At 50.0% G+C, this 23,525-nt stretch overlaps 1 protein-coding gene across 1 annotated transcript; it reads right to left on the reverse strand.

Annotated features, from left to right (window-relative positions):
* Nucleotides 1-1,282: 1,282 nt before the first annotated feature.
* On the reverse strand, nucleotides 1,283-21,555 carry RBP3 (retinol binding protein 3). Its single transcript, XM_073354890.1, has 4 exons — nucleotides 18,508-21,555; nucleotides 11,201-11,391; nucleotides 3,035-3,177; nucleotides 1,283-1,611 (listed from the first exon to the last, which is right to left on the reverse strand). The coding sequence occupies exons 1-4, from the start codon at nucleotides 21,553-21,555 to the stop codon at nucleotides 1,283-1,285; spliced, it is 3,711 nt and encodes a 1,236-aa protein (XP_073210991.1).
* Between the last annotated feature and the right edge of the window lie 1,970 nt (nucleotides 21,556-23,525).

A 23,525-nucleotide genomic window follows, 5' to 3' on the forward strand; every position in this document is an offset into this window, starting at 1 on the left:
GTTTTTAATACTTGTCATTTATATAGTGCTTTGACTAGCTAAGGTCCTGTACAAACTTTTATCCATTTAAACAGCCCCCTGCAGCGTCAAGAAACCCAGCCATGAAAATGAATGGAAAGCGAAGTCTGAACAGTCTTTGGTTTCACTGAGTGATGTTGAAAAGGTGAACATCACAGAAATGGTACAAAGTCTATTTGATGGTTAAAACTCTTTCCAGGTCAATCTTTTAATATATTCTTTGTGATTCGGTGTTTAAAACACAGCATTTTTTTTCTTTTTAAATCTGCACGCTGAGTTTCAACAAACCCAACGTGTAACCACTACATACTGCAGAAAGGCGACGTTTAACTCAGCTTCTGAAGACCAGTTTCCAAACCTGGGTGCCTACGCTAGCTCATCTACTTCCTTCAGGGCCTTCAAACAGGTATTTAGTGGAGATGGGATTGAGCAACAGAGTTCAGACCCAGATCGCAGTGAGCGGAGGGTATGTATAAATCCCTACACAGGCAGACAAACTACTAGATCAGAGGGTTCCTGAAGTTCAGAGATGTATTGAGTTGATTGGGGCTCATGTCAATTACCATACTTGGGTGCTATGGGCTCGCTTGTCCCTTAACTGACTCCGTGCCAAGAGAAGCATGTAACTGCACCAGCCCAAGATGAGCCCAGCGAGGGAATTGTGTCTTGGCAAGGTAGGTTCTTCACCGCTTTCCCCCTTGCTCCTGGGCTGGGCGCAATCTGCTCTTGGCTTTGACCAGAAGGTGGTTACTTTCTTCCTACCCTGACCTGCTGGTTTAGCTATGCCAGCTGGCACATTGGGGGCAGAGTCACACCACTGCCTTTTCCCTGCTCACTCCCCACCCATCTCTCTGTGAGCTGGGGGAGTGAGTACTAGGAATGCAACTCCAGAAATACAGGGAGGCTGTGCCGGGGCTGGTGGAGAAGGGTCCTTCTGGAACACGTGAACAAGGAGCCAGGCGGGAGATGAACTCAGCTGGGAATTGGGCCCTTGCATCTATTTTTCACTCCTCTTCAGGACACAGGAGGGGGAACATACACGTTATTTTCCAAAGCAGACACGATGGACTTTGTGCGTGTGTCACGAGGACAGAAACACCACCATAGAGGGGTGCGTCATGCCCCCGGTGACCCTTGGCTGCGATTTTCAAAGGGGCTGAAGGGAGTTAGGAAATCAATGGGATTTGGGCACCTAACCCCCTTAAGCGCCTTTGAAAAGCGCCACCTAGATCCCTCTGGCAGGGAGCTCGCTGCACCAGCCAGTTTACTGGGAGCTGTGCAGGTGTGCATTGAGCATTTCCTTTGCTTGGATGAGAGCTGTCTCGCTTGGCACCTCCAGGTGCGGAGCCACCCCTGCGCCCTCCCAGGAGGTGCCATCAGCAGAGGTCACGGATCTGGAGGTGGGGATGGTGATGTAGAGGCCGGTATCACCCACATGATATGTCTGAGGTGGGTGACAGCCGCCGCTGGTCACTTCTCCGATGATGAAAGCTCTGCCCAGCCTCCTCATGATATACACAAACTCCTCGGCTGCCCCAGCCGTCATAGCACTGGTGAGGATGATCAAGCCCTTCTGCGAGCCGTACCGCTCACCTGTGAGAGGCAAGAGCAAGTGTCCTTACAAAGTTTCACTTTCAAAAAATTGCCAAGGCACAATTAAAGGGCTTTCCCATCCCACCTTGCATTATAGCCCCTGAAAGAATTTTGAAACCCTCACTCACTCCCTAGCTTGAAGGGTATGAATTTGCTTTTTGCCCTCAGATGACACATGGTAAGCAAGGCCAGTCAGTTTCACTTGTGGTGCAGAGTCAGTTTCCCTCTGGGGCTCTCCTGCAGTAACAAGACTGCGAGGGTGCTTGAGTTGAAAATGGGGATGGGGGAAAGGGGGACATGTTTTACATTCACAGGGCTTTCTGTGGAGCTCAAACACAATAAAAAAAAGGCACAACATTTCCATTGATCAGAGGTTTTGCCAAACCCTTTTATAGAAAATCTCGAATTGGGATCTGAACTGACTTGGCTGTGTCCCTTACATAATCAGATGGGAGCAGTAGATTTTCCTCTTGGTGCCAGATTTTCAAAATAGTTCAGCACACTGAGTGCTGGTTGGGTGCTAAGCTCTAGGTGTCGCAAAGGGAGCTGAGCACTTGGAAATCTGATCCTAAGCTCCTTTAAAAATCCAGTCTTTTTAAAGCTTTTAAAGCTTCTTTAAGTATCTGTCTGTCATAGGTGCCCATGGTGTTATAGTTAATGATTAGGCGACAGCCCAGGCTGTGGCATGCCTCAAATTTATTAAGTGTAAAGAAAAAGCAGAGAACATGCAACTTGGTCGGGAACGGTCGCCAAACCCAGTGATGATGGAACCTGGCGATGTTCTGAACAAAAAGCACTTGGCAGTGCTTGTAGCTGCTTCACGTGGACCGTACAGACATTCTAGACGTCAGCATGACCCACACACAGAGTGACAATCCTGGGAGCTTATTAGATAGCCAGCTCTGAGCGATCAGCAAGGGGGCCGCCTCATGCTCGAAGCTTCTCTTAGAGAATTCATTTTAAAAACAACCCGTGCCACCAACAAATGAACTCCTCCCAGAAGATATCCCCAGTCATCATAGCGGATACGTAGGGCTGGATCCAACTCCCGCTGAAGTCAATGGGATTCTGTCCGTTCTGGGGGTTTGCAGCATGCTCAAACAGGTCACTAATTCACGCTGCTCCAGAGCACTCACCATGTCTAATTATGGCCGACAATGCAGCACCTTGCGCCAGCACTGTCTGCAATTTCCCCCCTTAACATTAAGATCAGTATTCAGGGAGCTCAGACATTTGGAGTATATCATTTTCCTCTGCTCATTACTTTTCCATTCTCCATACAGGCTTGGCCATTAGTGGTAGGGGAACGTTGTCTCTGATGGATTGCTAGGAAACCAGCATTCCATGGGTGTGGGAAATAGGTCGAGAGTACTTGTCGTCACCTGAAAGGAAAAGCTCTCACAAAGAGCAATTGATAACTCACCTGTGAGCTGCGGCTGGGTCCAGATCTCACTTATCGTGTCATTGGGTCGGTTGTAGACTTTGTCCAGGAGAACTGGGTGCCCTTCATCGAAGAAATAGGAGCACAGGGCTGCTATGGAGGAAGTGGGGCCTCCAATATTGTACCTTTTTAAAAGCAAACAAAAAAAACTCCCTCATCCGAAGCATGTAAGGACATAACTGAAAGCTTGTGGCAAATAGTACAACTGCCCTGCCCTGCCCTGCCCATCTCCCTCCCACAAGCGTCTGCTTTGTAGTGCCTTGTCACTGGCTGGCTGGTCCTTTAAGCTACCCCCAAGCTGAGCCTGATCTAGTGGCTTAATTACCATTAGTGAGGCAGCTGTGACCGGGTAAAGGCTCACTGCAAAGAGAGCGAGAACCCAATCAGTAGAAGGAGAGCCAGGACAGAAGAGGCAGGGTGTTTCCCCTCTCTGGGAAGGACATGGTGAAGATAAGCTGAAGAGGGTTGCAGGGATGGACCTAGTCCCTGTGGTGGGCCCTGGCAAAGGCAGTGGGGCAGTCCTGGGTTCTAGGGGAGAACCATGGAGCTGAGAAGACCCAGGGAAAAGGTGGAGAGGGCTGCGAGCCAGAAGAGAGACTGTGTGAACCACAGGTTGCGGGGAAGCAGTGTAAGGGGCTAGGAGGTAGGATGTGGCCCATGGAAGCAGCAGCATATCTGAAGGAGCAGACCTAGCTTGGTTGGCACCAAGGGCAGAAGGTGGGTCTGAGTTCCTCTACCAGGATTTTTGTACCTGGAATGGGGCTGAGGACAGAGCTCAGGAAAGGTGTTTTGAGGAGTAGCTCCAGAGGGTGAAAGGGTCTTTTGTTGGGATGTTTGGACTCTCTGTTGCCCCAGAAGGAACTGGACTACAGGTGACTGAGCCAGAGGGCTAAGCTGTGGACAGAAACGCTCAAAGAGGTGACAGGTTTCAGAGTAGCAGCCGTGTTAGTCTGTATTCGCAAAAAGAAAAGGAGTACTTGTGGCACCTGAGAGACTAACCAATTTATTTGAGCATGAGCTTTCGTGAGCTACAGCTCACTTCATCGGATGCATACTGTGGAAACTGCAGAAGGTGAGCAACAGGTGTGCTAGAGGTGAGGACCCCTGCAGTACCTTGACCTGATGGCAGGGGGTGCTGTGGCAGCGAGTGCAACTGCTTGCACACCTCCAGTAATATGGCCTAGACGTCATGGCTTCCATTTACATAGTGCATTCTGCCCTGCAGTATTTGCACCCCTAACGTTGCAGAACTGTGCTGGCCCTTGAGAATCTGCAAGGGAACCTGACCAGAAACAAGAAGTGAAACTCATTAGGTTTATTTTCCTGGGTCACCCCCCGGCCCCAAAATGCACAGAGTAAACAAGCGGCGTCAATGGGGACATGACATTCTTATAGTTCTCCGGGTTTATTAACCTAAGGCTCTTACTAGCAGAAGCAAAGGCCTTTAAAAATGAGCCAATCCATTCAAACTTTGCTGTGTAAATCTAGTGCTGGATTCCATTTATAGGCACCAGAATAAGGGGCCTGATTTTCAGCCCCTGCCCTACCCATGAAAGCCAATCGGAGCTGTGAGTGTTCAGCACCACATCGAATCAGCCGGCGTATTTGGGTATCTAAATATTCATGCAGGTGCCTAACTTAGGGCATGCAAGGCTGAGAATTTTGGCCCACGATTCTTAAACTAAGAGTCTCCCTTTTAATTCTACATCAGCAGCTCAAGATATAAATCATAGATGTATCACCCCAGATGGAGCTTCTGCTGCAAAGACACACCATTCCTTTTAAACATGTCCCCATTAATGACACCAGCCATTTCTCTCCTATAAATAAATGCCATATGTGCTGTGGTGTAAAGCGCCCCCGAGTGGACAGTCCAGAGCATCTCTAATCTGTATATCTGACGGCATGCACAGCAGACGTATACACACATTAATGTAATGTGCTGCAGAGATGTCACAAGAGGCTGCTACAAGTATTTCCCCTTTGCCCTGCATCCCAGGGCCGATTTCAACATGCTGGTGTAGAGGAGGAGAATGAGCTAATTTATTTTCCCCTTTCAATCAGAACATTGTCTGGTGCACTGTATTGGAAATGTTTAGCCCTTGCTCCCCAGCTAGTGAGGGCAAGGTGTTCCCGGGCTGTAATTTAACATCCGGGGGAAGGCACAGACCTTGTAGTAGGGTCTGGCGGTAACTGATATTTAGTGCAATCCAGCCAAACCCCAATGCAAAAAAGGCTCTCCAGCCCAGGGAGGGGTTAGTAGAATCCAGGGGGGTCATTCCATCATAGAGAGGGAAATCAGCCCAGCTTCCTACGCAATGTGGGAATGGCCACAGTGGACTCACGCTGGAGTCAGTGATAGCCAAATCAGCCTGAGACACAGTTCTCCTGCATGCTAGTAGACAGAGCACTAGACTGGGATTCAGAGGAGACCTGCGTTCTAGTTCTGGCTCTGCCACTGGCCTGCTGGGTGACCCTGGGCAAGTCACTTTCTGTCACTCTGTGCCTCAGTTTTCCCATCTGTAACATGGGGATAATGATTCCGATCTCCTTTGTAACGCATGTGGAGATCTAGGGATGAAAAATGCTGGGGAAGAGTAGAGCGAGGCTCTGCTGCCAGTACATCGCAGGGATCCAGCTGTACCTGTCACAGCCCAAGCTGCTGCAGTTGTCACTGTAATGAGGGGTGTGCAGAGTGCTGGAGGGTTCTGAATGGGGTGCAGGAGGCAATGCATGGTTAACGGATGTGAACGGATAAGCCCGGACTCTTAGCTTTCCATTTGCCATGCACCATGAACTCCATTGAACCACACTGGGCTCCAGTCACGGTCCCTTTCCTGCAGGACTGTCATTATGAGCTCACTGCCAACTGGGGGCAGGAGATGAGCTCCCCCTCTTTCCCCCCCACCCCACAAGGAAATGAGAAAGGGCTTGGAAGGGGAATCATGGGCCAAATTCTGCTCTCTGTTACAACGGTGTAAATTGAGAATAACTCTGCTGACTCTGATGCAGGTACTCCAGATTTACACCAGTGTAACAGAGAGCGGAATTTTGCTCTATATCAGGCTAGGCTGGGCTGGGCTGAGGAACTCACACTAAAGAGCATTGTGGCTCCAGCAAGGGATATTGGTAATTCAGCACATGCCATTTTCCTCGTCAGTAGGTGTAGAGCCATCCTGAGCGCAGAGCCGTACTACTAGAGGTGCTGGCCAGGGTGAGGCTGGGCGGGTCAGACCACTTCTGACAGAATGAAATGTTGGAACCGAGATGTTTCAGTTTTGCTGAAGACTGTCAGGCTGGGGAGCGAGGGAATCTCTCACACTCTCTAGGGGGGTGGGTAGCGTGCTGCCCTGGGGGTATAGGAAACCCAGATTCAAGTATCTGCTCTGTTGGAATCAGCATGATCTGGGAATGAAAAATTGTGCCCTGCATCAGGCAGAGCTGGGATTTGAACCTGGACTTCCCCATGTGCCGATGCCCGACTGCCCACTCTGAGGCATTTAGACCCAGCTCTGCTTTAAGGCAGATAGGTTTGGTTTTGTTCCAGTATGGAACCCAGACAAAGTTGAAACCTCAAAACGTGCTGTCAGCGAGAACTGGTGTCCTCTGGTCCCTTTGCAGGAAGGGTGAGTGACGGGATGTCTACCCCACACAAGCCCTGAGTGGGTTAATGTGGGCCAGGATGGGCCAGTTAACCTTAGACATTGCACCTGGAAGGGAATCAGGGATTGCTAAGCATTAATGACAGGTGAAGCCCAGCTGGGGTGGGAGCAGGGCTAGGAGTGTAAAGCCAGGAAGTGAGAGCAGGGAGGAGGTCTGCAGTCACTCCCTAGAGGAGGAGTACTTGTGGCACCTTAGAGACAAACCAATTTATTTAAGCATAAGCTTTCGTGAGCTACAGCTCACTTCATCGGATACTTATGCTCAAATAAATTGGTTAGTCTCTAAGGTGCCACAAGTACTCCTTTTCTTTTTGCGAATACAGACTAACACGGCTGCTACTCTGAAACTCCCTAGAGGGAAAGAGATCTGGCCAGGGACAAAGAGAAGATCCAGGGGGAGAGTAAGTGCTGGTCTTTCCCTGGACTGGGGAACTTGACAAGCAGCTGAGAGGGGTGAAGTAGCCACGGGAAGCAGAGGAATCTCTGGTGGTAAACCCAGAGATAGGCCAGGAGAGAGAAGAATGGGGTAGGAAGGAGCCCAGAAAAACAGCTACTGCAACAGAGATTGAGCAGATCTGGATTGCAAGTCATAGGGCTGGAACCCGGAGTAGCGGGTGGGCCTGGGTTCCCCTACCAGCCACTGGGAAAGTGGCACAGGACCTGGCAACATGGAACAAAAGACCACCTGAGACAGCTTGTCTGGTGTGACTTTGTTACCCCACAAGTGGGGGGGACACTAGAGTGACCTGGCCAGAGGGCTGAGTCATGAAGAGAGAGCACCCTGAGTCACACAGAGCGAGAGAAGGGCCGCAGCATGAGCAACTGACAGGAGGGGGTGAGAGCTAATCCCACACTTAGCCTCACGGAGGTGCACCAGCAGTGAGTGGAACCTCTTCACTAACATCCCTGGTTCCAGTCTATCACATGCAATTATGTTCTGCCTGCCTAAACTCCCCCCTACAATTGCAGGAGAATCTTCTTCACTTCCTGTCTTAAACTGCCCCGTAGCATTGCTGAGTGTTGTTAAACAGTTACAAGCTTTCCCCCCACAGGCAGCGCCCCTTTCAGAGAGAGGGGAAGTAATCCTTGAAACCAGTTTGTAAAGCCCTTTGGTGTAGGAACGCCTCTTTGTAAATTAAAGTGATTATTTTTCATATGCCATCAATCCAAGACCACTTTAATTCAGCCAAAGATCCCTGGCCGTTTCCCTTCCGATCTTTGACTATCTGAATCTTTGGGTCACTTTCTTCGGGTAAGGAGGATGACAAACGTTTCTCACCAGGATGCTATTAAGGAGAGTCCCCAGAATGCAAATCTAGAGCAGCTGGCTGGGGAAGAGAGAGACAAAGCTTCAAAGCCATCCTGAAGCCAGGCAGTGAGATGACAGAGCAGCTGCCTGCCCTGCAGTGCGGATTTCACATGGTGTTGAGTTGATTGAGTCTACAGGACATGGAAGGAGCAGAAAATGTCAAATGCCTCCTGTCTGTGAAAATCCAGGGGGGGGGGGGGACGCTGCAAATTTTCTAGCCCATTGTTGAGAGCTCTGGGATGATGAGTGTTTTGACAAGACAATAATAATAATACAGCAGCACTAACTAACTGTCTATACGCAGTGGTGGTGTAGCCGTGTTAGTCCAGGATATCCGAGAGACAAGGCGGAGGAGGTGATAGCTTTCATTGGGCCAGCCTGTGGTGGTGAGAGAGACAAGCTTTTGAGCTACTCAGCTCTCATCAGCAGAGGTTGGTGCAATAAAAGATATCATCTCCCCTGCCTTGTGTGTCTAACCGTACATGTGTCCTGCTTCTAGGAATATGAGCTGCGGTGGAAAATCCAGCCTGGATGGTCCAATGGTTAGAGCGCTAGTCTACGACTTTCAAGACCTGGGTGCAAGTCCCTGCTTGACCGCAGACTTCCTGTATGATGGGAGGCGAGTCACTTAGGTCCCAATCAAAAGGAGTGAGGCCTTTGAGGATCTGGGCCTTAGTCTCTCCATGCCTCAGTTCCTTGTCTGCACTATGGTGACAACAACTCTGCGTTGCGGGGATAAATCCATTAAAGATGGTGAGGGGCTCAGATAGCACAGGGATGGGGGCCAGACCTAGATAACAATGTGATTGCCAGTCCCCAGCATTCACAAATCAGACATTGGGCCCCTCAAAGAAACGCGAGATTGGCTGAAAAGTTACAAGATTTTAAAACCATAATAAACATTGGGTCCTTTGTATTGGATTCTGTGCCCTGACGTGTGCTTGTGTCTCCTTTTCCAGCTTCTCGCTGCGCCCACGAGGGCTAGAAATCTACTTTTTAAAAAATGAAAGTGGAGATGATTCTCATAGAACCACCAGACTCCAGAAGCTGAGGCTTTAAGCAAAATGCCGAATACGGCGAGACTCCTGACTGTAATTGATGTGTGCGTTTCTTGAGCGTTTGAAACCGTTTCTGACACTGGGTTTATTTTTTAGGTAAATATTTGCCAGTTGTGTTGCGGCCTCATATACGGTAGCTCTGGGCTGAGGCAAGAAAACCACCGAGGGGAGTGCTGTGTAAAAGTGAACTATTTGCACCTCTGTAGATGGTTGCTAAGACAAAGAGCAGCAGCAACTCACCCTTAAGAATATGTACCATTTTTCATACATTGGGCGGCTCAGTAAAGTTGTTGTTTAAAGTTAGGCATGTGATTAAGTGCCTTGCTGCAACTGGGCTTCAGAGGGCTAATGGGGGGTGGGTGGGCCACCTCCGTGCTCCTCACTCTTGGACCAATCTGCACTGATCCCCTGGTGTAACTTAGTGCAGCCCACAGTAGCATCTATTGTTCTACTAGTGAATCGCTTGACCATCACCTATAATAAAATATATCATTAACCAACACACGCAGGTAAACAAAGGCATATACAGTCAGTGCTTGTATAGAGATCAGAGATGGAAAACAGCTGGGAGGTCCCAGTGCTGTGTCAGTTCAGGGTGGTTTCCTATGGCAGTGCTTTTCAAACTTTTTTTCTGGGGACCCAGTTGAAGATAATTGTTGATGCCTGCAATCCAGTGGAGCTGGGGATGAGGGGTTTAGGGGTGTGGGAAGGGCTGAGGGCTAGGGCAGAGGGTTGGGATGCAGGGGTGAGGGCTGTGGGGTGGGGCTGGGAATGAGAGGTTCAGGGTGTGGGAGGGGGCTCTGATCTGGAGCAGGGGGTTGGGGTGCAGGAGGGGGTCAGGGCTGGAGGTGCAGGCTCTGGGGTGGGGCCGAAGATGAGCGGTTTGGGATGCAGGAGGGGCTCCGGCTTTGGGGGGCTCAGGGCTGAGGCAGGGGGTTAGGGTGTGGGAGGGGGTCAGGGCTCTGAGCTGGGGGTGCAGGCTCTGGGGTGGGGTCTGGGATGAGGGAGTTGGGGTGCAGGAGGGGGCTCCAGGTTTGGGGGGGGAGGGGGCTCAGGGCTGGGTCAGGGATTGGGGCACGGATTTACCTCGGGTGGCTCCCAGTCAGCGGCGCAGCTGGGGTACAGAGGCAGGCTTCCTGCCTGTCCTGGCACTGCGGACCACGTTGCGCCTGACATGGCCAGCAGCAGGTCTGGCTCCTAGGCGGAAGCATGCAAACGGCTCTGTGCGGCTCTCGCCCGCAGGCACCAGCTCTCAGTGGGAGTGCAGAGCCGGTGCTCGGGGAAGTGGCAGCACGCAGAGCCCCATGGCCCTACTGCCTAGAAGCCGGACCAGCTGCTGGCCGCTTCCAGGGCGCAGCGCGGTGTCGGAGCACGTAGGCGCTAGCCTGCCTTAGCTGGGCAGCACTGCCAACGGGACTATTAACATCCTGGTCGGCGGTGCTGACCAGAGCAACCAGTGCCTGACATGCCGTGACCCAGTACTGGGTCGCGACCCGAACTTTGAAAAATGCTGTCCTATGGTATATTTCCTAGTTTTCCGATCTAGTTTTCTATGTCCCAAGTGATGGAACAATTTCCCTTGAGACATCATTCCATATGCTAATAGATCTCACTGTTAGGAAATTTTCCTTGGATATTCACCCTGAATTTTCCTTTTCTTCATTTCATCCCCAGTATTAGCTGACATGGCATGACAGTGAACCACATAAATCTAGTTCTGAAGAAAATTCAGACTGGAACTAAGGTGTACATTTTTAACAAGGAGAGTAATTAACCATTGGAACAATGTAGCAAGAGTCATGGTGGATTCTCCATCACTGGCAACTTTTAAATCAAGATCTGATGTTTTTTTTAAAAGCTCTGCTCTACGAAATAGTTTGGGGAAATTCTCTGGCCTGTGTTACACAGGAGATCGGACTAGATGATCACAATGGTCCGATGAGGTGAGCTGTAGCTCAAGAAAGCTTATGCTCAAATAAATTGGTTAGTCTTGAAGGTGCCACAGGTACTCCTTTTCTTTTTACAATGGTCCCATGTGGCCTTGGAATCTGTGAGTTCACTGTTTCAAATAAAATGATACTTAAACAGAATATGTGGTGAATTTCTGTCCAGAATTTACCTCATGTCTATGATTAATGCATCTGTGTGAACGATCTTCTTCCACACATGCTCTACCAGCAGCTCAGACACCTGGGTTAGAAGATCGCAGTCTCCAAACATATCGAATCTCAGGTAGCCAATGTTGTTTTCAAATACGTTGGTGCGGAAAGAAAATTTAATCAGATCTTCAAATACTTCTGGGGAAGGGATCTGAAAGAGTTGCAAAAAAAAAAAATCATTATCTGGCACTGCACTCTTGGCATAAGATTGGAGAGGAATCACATGTGTCAGGTTTAGCCCATGCTGGGCATATGTTAGGAATCTTGTGTTAAAAATGTCATGTGGTGGGCATGTGTTAGGAATGTCATGTGGGAGACTTGTTTTAAGAGGCTATGTTGGCCATGTGTCAGGAATGTCATGTGGTGGCCATGTGTCAGGAATGTCATGTGGTGGCCATGTACTAAGATTCCTATACATGGTACATGTGTCAGGAATATCATGTGGTGCCCTTGTGCTAAGATGCTTATATGTGGGACATGTGTCTGGAATCTCACATGCAGGGCAGTGATTAACTTTATTTTGTTCATCTGGATGTTCCAGGGCAAACATAGAAAACAAATAATGAAAGACAAGGTGTAGCCAACGAGTAGAAGAACTGTGTCCATGGGTGAGGTCTGCTTGGGCCTAATTTTAGAGCACTCCTCGGCACGCTCGCAGCACAACTAGGTGGCAATGGCTGGCAGGAGCGGGGCATGCAGAGGCCAGCACAACAACCCCACAGGCAGGAGGAGGACAGCTGATCTGAGTCAGGTCCAACAGGATCCAGTTGTTTTCCCACCCGGCACAGCCCAGACTCGACACTTGTTGTAGGGTCCTGTCGGGTTTGGGGGCAGGGCTCTAGTCCCTGTAACCCCTGTCTATAGTGGGGCCACAGCCTGCTCCTCCAGTCAGACTTCAGTGCTTTGCCTGCACGTCTCTGAGAACGGATCAACGTCCTTGGTCCCTAGATGCACATCCCAGCTCTGCCACAGTGTCCATGTGACCTTGGGCAAATCCCTTATTCCCCCTATTAAACGTCCCCACCCTACCGGAGAGCTGAGAGGCTCCCTTTATAAATGCTGATGGGACACTGAGCTATGGCAGTGATAAGAAAAGCCTGCCCAGACTGAATGCAGCCCAACAGTTTAAGGTAAATGTACATTATTGATCGTGATTTTGCCTCTGCAAGTACAAATGCCCCCTTCCCAGCAGTATATCTCCACCTGCATCACAAAGGAGTATCATTATTCCCATGTTAAAACTGGGATACAGGGAGGGGAAGTAACTCACCCAAGGTAGGAAATGAACCAGGTCTCCTGAGTGCTAGCCCATTAGGCAGTGCTACTTGGAGGCCCAGGGCTTTTCTTCCTCTTTGCTCCTGAAGCTATTTGCTGCCACCATCCCAGTGCCTTTTGCAAAGCCAAAACTTTGACTGTTGATCCCGAGTCCCTGCTGGTACCAGCTACTGACCTAAACGCAAGAGCTGCCTAGTGGATTCCCTTCCTGCCCCTCTTTCTCTCTGTGCCCTCTGGAAAACAACCCCGCTGTCTGGGCTGCAGACATATCAGTTCAACTCTGCTGACCTTGTCACTCACGCCTGTGATGGCCATGCAACTTGATCTTCCCAGGGTTTAAAGAAAAAAGCCAGCATTCATTGCATTGTTCTGATGCTGCTTTGGTCTGGTGCAGAAATGCTGAACCCCTCCTTGCAATGGAGAGGTCAGAAAAAACCCCATCTACAGATGTGTTTCTTCTCAGTAAGAATTAACCTACAAATAAGACTTCAACCGTAAGCACAGATCCCTGGAATATACCTTCACAATGTTCTGGTCCCATTAGAGAGTAAGGGGGAGCTCTGGGCCAGCCCACCCTGTTCCATGACATGGCCCCTTTAAGGAATAGGTGTTTAAGGGAGGAGAGGACCAGCTAGTGAATGGGACCAGGTGGTAATTAGAGAGGTATCACCTGACCAGGATCAAAACCTAGCTGTTAGTTGACTTGCTGGAAGGGAAACTCTATGAAGTGGGGCTGGAATATGACTGCTGGGGAAGCTGGCTTGAGCTATATCATAGCCCTGGGAAAGGAGGCTGTGGAATCCCTTAGCCGGGGGGAAGGGCTAGAGGAAACTGGATATTTCGAGACTCTGTAAATTGGATGCTAGGTAGGGGAATGTTACTGTGAGTACTTTGGACTGCAAACAAGTTATCTGGGAGAAGTAAGAGTGAGCTGAGAGTGGGGCCTTGCTCTATATCAGGGATGACCCACTGCCCCTAAGCATGTTGGTTAAAAATAAGCTCTGTATTTGTTCACACTTATGTGGTTTATGATCTAGCTTCTTACCCGCTCATTGAACATGCTTGTACCCAATCTGTGCCCATTTCGGAGCGCCACACTTGTTAGAAGTGTCGCCAGCCCTCCTGACTTTATTGTTAGTCTTGTGTTTAATTGGTGTTTGCCTTAAAGCCCCAGCTCCTGGAGTCATGTGAACAGGAGAGTATCTCCACCTGGCCTTGATGGTTGCAGTGAAAAGCTGGAAAATATGGGTATCCCAATGGTTCAAAAGCTGGAAGGCAAATAAAAAGCTTTTTTTCTTTCCTTTCTTTCTAAATCTCATGATTTGGAGTGGCCTGATGCGTGCTTTGTTTTTTAAACATGGGTGGTTGACAGTAGTGAGTTATTTCCTCTTACACAATGGGAAATTCATGACAGCATGGTTAAATTAAAAAGGTTGAATTGTTACATATAAGCACTCTGGGCCTTAATAAGAAGAACACTGCAAGCAGTGGGGATTAGAATGGAGATTTTTCCCGTGCCAACAAACCAGGCCCATGCCACCTGAGTGACAGAAGAATTGCTGTTAACTAACAGGATAGGGTCTGTGGGCCCTGTGCTGTAAACACTGAGCACACATTAGTAATGCTACGTGAATGAGATGGTGTGGCTTGATGCAGGACTAAGATGTCGGCCTGGCCTTCAAAGAGTAGGGTTTAATTCCTGGCTCTGCCACTGATCATCTCTATGGCCTTGGGCATATCACTTCCTTGCTCCCTGCCTCAGTTTCCTCTCCCACTCTTTTCTTGTCTTTGGGGCAGGGAATGTCTCTTACTATGTGTTTGTGCAACACCTAGCACAATGGGCCTCTGATCTCAGAGCCTCTAGGTACTTCCGTACTATAAACAAACAGCATTGCCAGTTCCAGGCATCCAAAAATGATGGGCCATATGGCCTTGAAATCCTGATGGCTTAAAAATCATCAGATTTTAAAAAAATATATTTTGGGTTCTTTTTCTCTTGCATGTGGTTTTTAAACCATGAGAATTACATTCAGGTCATGTCTTCTCTGCAACCAGCAAGGCTAGAAACTTACTTCTTTTTAAAATGAGAACTGAGGTTCTCATGTAATCACAGCACTCTACCAGCCAGAGCATCAAGACAAACACACAACTGGGCTGTTCTAATTCCACCCAGCAGGGAGCAGTGGTGCACAAACACACTAGCTGGCCCACTGCTACAGAGCTATTTGAACAGGTGTCCTGTAAATTAATATTCTGGCTGGAGTTAGTTTGCAACATTTTTATTTCCAGACAAATACAGTGGCATATTATCATAGAAAGGAAAGCTTGCAAGTACACTGTAGGCAGCCAAATTTAGGATTTCGTTCAAAATCAGTTTTACAAAACCCAAAAATGAACAGGCACTTTTAAACAGACTGTGTGTGGTGTTTTTACTTTTTTAAAAAATGGCTCTGGCTGCGTTGTTGTGAATCCTACATGTAACTGCATTGCGCTAGTGTGTGAGGATCAGAGAGAGGCAAAAGCAAGGGACATAGAATCATAGAAGATTAGGGTTGGAAGAGAGCTCTGGAGATCTGGGTCAATGCGTTGCCGTGGTCCAGCCCGAGCGAAATGTGAAAAGGAAATAAACAGCAAAGAGTCCATTAGGTTTGTATAGGAGCCAGATTCTAAGATGGTGTAAACTGGCACAGTTCCATTGACTTTAATGGGGTTACACTTGTATACACCAGATGAGAACTGGGCCCACAGTTAAATTCTTTCATCTGCTGGTAATACAATAGGTATTGATTTTTTTACCCCTGTCCTGACACTGTCCCTTTAAGCAAAGTGCTATGCCTTTATTCATTAGTGTAGCCAAGCAAAAAGACATAAGCTTCCCTTCCCCACTCACACTGAACTGTCCGTAAACCCCCTCGTTCCTCCCCAAATACTGACAATACCCCAGAAAGCACCCCTGGGGTTAGAGACTGTGCATATGTAATATTTACCTAGGAAAGGGAAGATTTGAGATGCAAGGACAGTTGCTGTTTAAAATGAATCCTGCTTACTAGAGATGTGCAGTGAGGAGGCTACTAGGGGCCCTATTCTCAGCTGGAGACTCAGTAAATTAAACCCCAAATGTAGGGGGTTAATGGGAGCTTGGAGGAAAGGGCCCCATCTGTGATCCTTGTCATCTGAACTTAGTGCATCACGTGTGGAAAAATTGGGCAGCATGTCCTTTCTGCCCCAGCCCCATGCAACTTACAGGGCCTGGGTGTTCATTCACATGGACGTCTCAGTACGCAAAGGGAAAAGTCCTTGGAGACTTTGTGGTTTGGGGGGGGAAAGAGACAAGAGAATCAGCTGAGAGGATAAGCCTGGGGAGTTGGAGCCGGGGTTGCTGAGCAGGCATCTGTGAGCATATGGAACCCTGCTTCACAGCAAAAGTGTGGGCTATGTTCTGAACAGCAAACGCCTACATAATGCTAGCCCCTGGGAAACCTGACTGGGGCAACTAGCATTTCTGCACCAGGGAACTCCAGCTAGCACTGACCTTGCCGCTGTCACAGAGGAGATCTCTTCACTCGCTAAATGCTGGTTTAGCAGCTGTTTCAATGGGGTGGCCACACCAGGGCTACATGCATGTCACCTGCATCCTTCCCCTTCTTCCGCCCGCACACCATCACTTTCTTCTGCTTTATTATCAGGGTCAAGCTAAAGCAAACCCCACTTTTGAGGGACTGGCTGGCTCTGAAGGTTGGTGCCTTTCGTTTTAGGAAGGATGTAGGCAGTGAGCTGGAGGGGTTATTATGGCAGTGAATGAAGATGCCCTGGGAAAGATTCATCTACTACAGTCTGCCACTTGGGAATGTGAGCTTCAACGTTACCTTGAGGTATGTGCTCTCTGGACAGTGGCACTGGGGTTCTCAGGAAAAATGTATAGACAGCACCCCCTTGTGGCAGCTAGAGCAAGGTAGAGGCCAATGTCCGTCCTGCAAAGAGGGTCAAGAGGGGAGCGGGGGCCCCATCTGAGTTGTGGGGCGATGGTGCTACTCTGGGCTGAGCCCGCTCACTGCTGGCACTTGGCCAGCTGCTGTAGTTGGCTATGGAAAGAGAGAAGAGGCTACATTGCTGGCGCATCGTGGGCCCTCTTGCTGCCCCAGTGCTCCGCACAATAGTGTCCCCAGCCTCTACTGCTCTCTCCCTGTCACCAGGTTGAGGCTTTCACCTCCAGCTCTTAGTCCACTCCTGCTCTCGGCTCTGGAAACTCCCCAAGCCCAGCCTCCCCTTATCCAGCCCTTATCCCTCTCCTGGTTTGTACTCTACCATGAGAGAGTCTGCTCCCAGACTGCTCGCCACCCGTAGCTGACTGCAGACCTTCTCTGCTCCTGAGATATGCGTTCCCTCTTGGAGGCTACTGACCCCTTTCCATTCTCCCCCTCTACTCTTACGGAGGAGCCATCCTACCTCTTCCAATGCCTGCCCTGGACAAGCAGGACTGAACAGAAGCATTACTGAGTGTGGGGTCCCACTGGCTTCACCGGGGCTGAAATTTCACCTATGAGGTGCTAAGTTAGATTTTTATCCTATGAATCTGCTTCCAACAATCAGGGTTCACCAGGCAATAATAGACACTCATAAATAACTATTACATGCAGGGGTAGGGGGATTGACTTGCTAGATGGCGCTTTTACAGACCTGACAGCAGATCACCAGTGAGGTGTAGCCCATATTTTAGCAAGTAGCTCCCACAAAAGTTCCCCATTAGCCTGGGATATGCCCATGCCCCAGGACCACTGGGAGGTGGGTGAGCAACGGAATGGAGAATCCATTGATTAGTTTCCCGTTTTTAGCACAAATTCTTTCTCACAGCTAAGGAAAGGGGCAGCACCTCTGGGCAAACAAACCTAAGACAAGTGCCCTTCCCTGGAAATGCTCAATCGTGATCCCCAGGGACAGAGGCTGAGAGCATGGCACAGGGTCACCCCCCACGATAAATTGTACGAGCCAAAGACCTCACAGGGTAGAAGCTCAGGGATCTCTTTCCTCAGGAAGATGCCCGACCATGTGGTCCGCTCCAAAAGCAAAATAAGGCGCTCTTCCAAAAGCAACATTAAGAGCCCTAGGGGTAAGTTGTCTGGGTCAGGGATGCTACAGCTGTAACCAAGGAGGGGCTGAGTCCATCTGTGATGGAATTTTAACAAGTGACTCCTGGGAGCTTCCTCCAGCACATCAAATAAAAGGGTTTGTTGAAGCACTCCACGGGTATGAGCAGCTCAGCTGAGAATGACGCAGAAGTGCTGCCAGGCAAACCGCACAGCGGGGGCAAAAGTGGATTATTAAAAGTCAAATTCTCTTTGAGGTCATCTAGCATCTATCCAGCCACTTTTCCAAGGCAAAGCGCGGCCAAGCTCTCTAATGTTGCTTAGGAGACCCGTTAGGAGAGGATGGTCAATATAAGGGAGTTCCCTACAGTCCTGGGAGTCACAGAAAATGAGATGGTGGGTGAGGTTATCTTATACGTGCAGAAGGGTAGATTACAAAATGCATGGACATGTCTCTTGTTAAAGACCCCTAGAGCAACCACTTCGTCTCAGATCGAAAAATCAATGCTATCAGGCTTGGTCATGCAAGTAATGTACTTACTGAGGCCAACTTAATACAACGTGGCAAAACTAGAGCATCTGAGAAGAAGTCAGAAGTCACCTGGTATGAGACATCTTCCATGTAATCAGTGGTACGCTCCCTACCCCCCACCCCCAGCAACCCCTCCATGTTCACTGGTCATGGGAGAGCTCAGCTCAGCAGCCCCAGAGCAGTAAGGTCCCCCTACAAAGCCCTGCATGCCCTATACCCATTTGGGCTTTCGCCTCTGTGCTGGAGCCTTGGAAACCTGGGAGGTTTAGAAATATGGGCCAGGAATGTAGCTAGGGTCCTTAACTCGCTGCACACAGTCCTAGAACCCACGTGACAGATGGTAGCGAATCCCTAGCTGAGCATGTGAGAGACTCACCTGCATTGGCACGATCCCCGGAATGTGGCCCTTGGAGGGCTCTGGGATGTGGGCTATTTTCAGGTGCGCATCTCCAGACAGGGCTTGCAGGTCAGCTGCCACCTTCTTGGCCAGCTCCTCTTCGGAGTTAACCATCTTGTAAGTGTCCTTGGGGGCAAGGGCAGTAAGCTTGGTCGCCATGTCGGCCCCCATGTCTGCAAAGGCGTAGTTGTCCGCCACTAGCTTCCCCACTGTCTGCAGCATGCCAGGCACCTTGGCGCGCAAGGCGGCAATCTGCTGGGCTGCAGCCATGGCTTCGCTCGCCTGGATGATGATGTGTGGCTCCACCCCCGACACGCTCCACACTTTGCCGGTGAGGGGGCTGAGCACCACCTGGCTGGGGATGGAGGCATACAGGGAGCTGTTGCCAACCCGGTAGATGCCCCCCGAGAGCGAGCCGCCCATGGTGGGCTCACCAATGACTGTGGCCCGGTGCAGATCCTTCATGGAGCGGGCAAAGGTTTCGGCTGCTGAGCCGCTCATGTGGCTGGTCAGGATGTAGATGTCCTTCAGGGAGCCATACCTCTGGCCAGTGACCTGGGAGAGGGTCCACACCTCAATGCTGTGGGAGGTGCTGCGGTCAAAGATGGTGTAGAGGTGCTGCCGGGGCTCGGGCTCAAAGAAGTAGGAGCAGAAGATGGGCACGGCGGTGGAGTAGCCACCCATGTTGTATCTCATGTCGATGATCATCGCATCAGTGCCCACCAATTTGTCCCATACCAGGCGCACTAGCTGCGGCCCGATGGCCTTCACTGTCTCCGCCTCGGCCATCATGTCGAAGCGCAGGTAGCCTAGGTTGCCTGGCAACACGTCAACCTTGAAGAGGGCATCGATGATGTAGGCCAGCTCCTCTGGAGTGGGGATCTTGTTGGGGGACTGTTCCTCGGCGGTGGGCTCCACGTGGCTGTGGAAGACGTGCAGACGGTGGTCCCCTGAGGCCTCCTGCAGGTCGTTGGTGAGCTGGGAGGCCAATGTCTCCAAGTCCACAGCTGAGCGGTAACCACCTTGGGCCCGCTTGGTGTTTAATATGACACTGGCCTTCCCAGCTACCTCTGGGATGGCATAGTGAGCCTCCAACAGCTGTCCAGTGCTTTCCACAAGTGCTCCCATGACCTGGTGGAAAGCCAGCACCTCCCTGGCTTTCTCGAGCGCCTCGTCAGCCAGCACAATGGCATCCGGCACCACGCCACCACCGAGCCAGCAGTCTCCATGGTTGTCGACAAAGGTGATGACGGGCACGGTGATGCTGAGTCCCTGGGTGATGTCCTCCTCTGGCTGCAGCAGAGGGAAGGTGCGGGTGTGTGAGAGGCTGCCTGCTGTGATCTCGCCGATCAGAGTGGCGCGGCCCAGGGACTGCATGAGGTAGGCGAATTCCTCAGCGGCAGTGGCCGTGCGGTGGCTGGTGAGCAGGTAGATGCCACGCTGGGCCCCATAGGGCTGGCCCAGTAGCCCAGCCCAGCTGTTGTGCTCCTGTGTGTGGTTGGTGCGCCTGTCATAGGTAGTGAAGAGGTGGACAGGGCCGGTGGTGGGGTCCTGAAAGTAGGAGAGCAGCAGGGGCACGGCGCCTGAGGATGGGCCCCCAGGGTTGTAGCGCAGGTCCACAATCAGGTTTTCGGTGGCCTGGAGGGGCTCCCACACCTTGTGCACAATGTAGGGGCCCAGCTTAGCCAGCACGGAGGCATCAGCGAACTCATCAAAGCGCATGTAGCCCACATTGCCTGGCAGCACTGACACCTGGAACACGGTGTCCACCAGGGCCCGCTGCAACTCCTCATTGTCGGGCAGGTCCGCAGCCACCGGGGTCTCCTCCTCCATGGGTGAGGTAGCAGCCTCGCCTGGCATGGTGACCCGGAGCAGGAGGCGTGGGTCCTCGGACACAGCCTGCAGTTCGGCATTGAGCTTGGTGGCCAGGTCCTCGGCAGACTGGACGGAGGAGTAGTCGAAGGCAGAGAGGTGTTGCAGCAGCACGGGCACCCGCTCTGCTAGGGTGTAATAGTCCTGCAGTATGCCCATGAGGCGGCTGATCATGCCAGGCACTGCCCTGCGTACTGACAGGATGGCCAGTGCCTTCTCCAGGGCCTGCTCCATCTGGCTGGCTACACATGGCGGCACCCCAGTGACCTCCCAGCTCTGCCCACCTCCGCTCAGAGGGCTCACAGACCGTGATACGGGCACTGTCATGTAGAAATGGGAGGCACCGATCCGCAGCTTCTGGATGTCCAGTGAGCCCCCAGCTGTCCTCTCCCCCACGATGATGGCTCTGTGCATGTGCTTGAGGATGTAAGCCACATCTTCGGCCACCCCAGTGGTATGCCGGCTGATCAGCACGACGACATCTTTGTCCTTGCCATACCTCTCACCCAGCACCTGGGGCAGGGTCCATATCTCCGTGGTGGTGTTGGAGGGCCGGTTGTACACCGTGTCCACGTGCAGCACCTTGCCGGCTTCGAATAGGTAGGAGATGAGGAAAGGGATGCCGGAGACCTGCCCCCCAGTGTTGTAGCGCAGGTCTAGCACCAGGGCAGAGGTCCCCATCAAAGTCTTCCACACCTTGTCCACCAGGAAAGCCCCGATCTTCTGCACAACGTCTTGGCCGATGATGTGATCAATCCTCAGATAGCCCACGTTTCCCTCCAGCTGCTCGTACTTGACCACATGCTGGATAAGATCCAGGAGCTGCTCCCGAGTAAAGGAAGCCTCATTTTCTTGCTTTGGAGCCACAGGAGCCAACGGCTCGTAGGAGATCACCAGTCTTGGGTCGTTCAAGGCACCTTGTACACCAGCCGTCAAGACATTGGCCAACAATTTGGGATCTGAGATGTCCAGGATCTCCCCACTTTTGATGGCCTGTTCAATAGCATCTTGCATCCCCACCAGGTTTTCAGGGAAACAGTAATTATCCAGAAGGACCTTGGCCATGTCCCGCACCAGATTTGGCTGGAAGATTTCCTCAGTACATACGTTGCAGAAAACCAGAGCTGATAACAACAAGAGAGGTCCCCCAATCATTTTGAATCATTAGAGGGAGGAAAATAAATTGCACCTTGATAAGAAACCAGAGATGCTTGTAGATCTAGACACGTTTAGCTCTCCACTGACCCTCTCTGTCTGTGAATCAGCACTGAAAGCCCAGTGTTAAATCTGGGAGTACCGACTCGATAAGTCTTTTATCTGCATTAAACCTCTAATCTCATTAAACTGGAGTGCATCAGCCAAAGTGCATGAATAGATGAAGTTCAGCATCATGCCACTTTCCAAACCTCTTATGAAACAGTAATGAAGAACACTCAAGGAGATGTTTATTCCAAGTTGTTAGACTTATAGGTCTCCCTCTGACAGTTAACTGCTTTCAATACACCACTGCCCATTTTAAACTGGTCTAGACTTATCAACCTCAAATCATTTAAATGCAGAGCCATTTGGCAGAGAACCACAATTAGAAGAGCAATAATCCAATCTATTATTGTCACTTGTGGCAAAATAATACCTGGAACATTTTGAATTAGGCTAGATCAGCAGATAATTTGGTATTTTTGCCCCGGTGATTACTTATAATTCTCTGTCCTTGGTATTTTCCAGCCCACTGACTGCAACAGGTTCTATTTACAGTCTGCAGCTACGGCGTCTCAAAGGGAAACATAGAACATTTGGAAACAGCCTATTAAATGCAAGGTAACAACAGCCCATTCATTTCAGTGGTGACAATTCCCATAATTTTGAATGGGGCTGTGTAAAATACATTTGCCTCAACATACTGCAGCTAAATCTGAGGTGACTTTAATCTTCATAATTTGCACTCAATGAGGATTTACTGGTAATACCACTGGGTAACATATGGTCGTGTCTGGCCACAGCTTCCAGCCAATAGACATTCGACTTGATATACTAAAATAGAACTTTGTTCTCCAGTGTCTTCGGAACCCCATTGTATTAAGAGTTTGAAAGCGGATCAGCACGAGCGGGATGCAGCTGATGGTGGCATCCATTTGAACTGTCAACATACCGAGCTACGGGGTGACATAACAAAGATACACGACGGGGCCAGATTCTGGCTTTACCTTTGAGACAAGTGCTGGCTGAGTGATGATCCTCTGAGCCATGCGGCAGATGCAAGAATAGCCCAGGGAGAAGGAGCTGCAGCCCTTTCACCTGCTTCCAGAATGAAGAATGTGCATCAACCTGTTGCCATGTTCCGGTGGGTGCACAGGGGCTCTGGCCATCCCCACTCAGTGTCATGGAGTGGTGACTGACTTCTAGCTGACTTCTGCTTTGATCAAAGCACTACTTCAAATGGGAATTATTTTGAGGAAGTTCTACGGCCTGCATTACACAGGATCTCAGACTAAATGATCACACTGGTCCTACCTGGCCTTGGGATCTGCTTCACCAGTGACTCATATTCTGCCTGTGTCCTTTATGGGCAGTGGTGCAGGCATTTTCTGTAGGCTAGTATGAATGTAGTTTATGTCACACATGAGTGTGCATTAGCTATAAGGGTGGGGATTTAGCTAATAGAATAACCAGAGCTGCTAGAAAAATGCAGAAACATTTCCATGAGGTTTTTGTCACAAATCTGAATTCTCCACCACTCTGTAAGCTGGGCGGAGGGGGGTGGGTGAGGTGGCAAATCATTTTCATAGACATAGACAGAGATAATTTCTAATAATAGCTTGAGATAATTAAAAAATACCAATAATTTTCTCTCAGGAAATTTGGGGGGGGGGAATTAATTTTGTCATTTTCGTTGGAATTTCCGATGAAAATTTTTTTGATAAAAAGCTGAAACAAAAACTGTTTTCAGTAAAAAAAAATAAAATAAAATAAAAAAATCAGCATTTGGTAATATAGATATTTTTTTGAGTTTCAGTCTTGAAAATTTCTTCTGAACATTTTTTGCTTTCCATTTTTTTTCAGAAAAAGAATTTTGGCCGTGTCTAACCATAGATTCATAGCTCCCAAGGCCTGGTGGGACCAGTGTA

Source organism: Lepidochelys kempii, chromosome 7 (genome assembly GCF_965140285.1).
Source record: "Lepidochelys kempii isolate rLepKem1 chromosome 7, rLepKem1.hap1, whole genome shotgun sequence".
Classification (NCBI taxonomy): domain Eukaryota; kingdom Metazoa; phylum Chordata; order Testudines; family Cheloniidae; genus Lepidochelys; species Lepidochelys kempii.

Bases quoted from the DNA above. Each gene is read 5' to 3' on its own strand.
- RBP3 (XM_073354890.1), bottom strand. From the start codon at position 21,555: ATGATTGGGGGACCTCTCTTGTTGTTATCAGCTCTGGTTTTCTGCAAC. The intron at 11,392-18,507 runs GTGAGTCTCTCA...CAACTCTTTCAG, and splicing joins CGGGGATCGTGCCAATGCAG to ATCCCTTCCCCAGAAGTATT. The intron at 1,612-3,034 runs GTGAGTTATCAA...TGCCTCTCACAG, and splicing joins GACCCAGCCGCAGCTCACAG to GTGAGCGGTACGGCTCGCAG.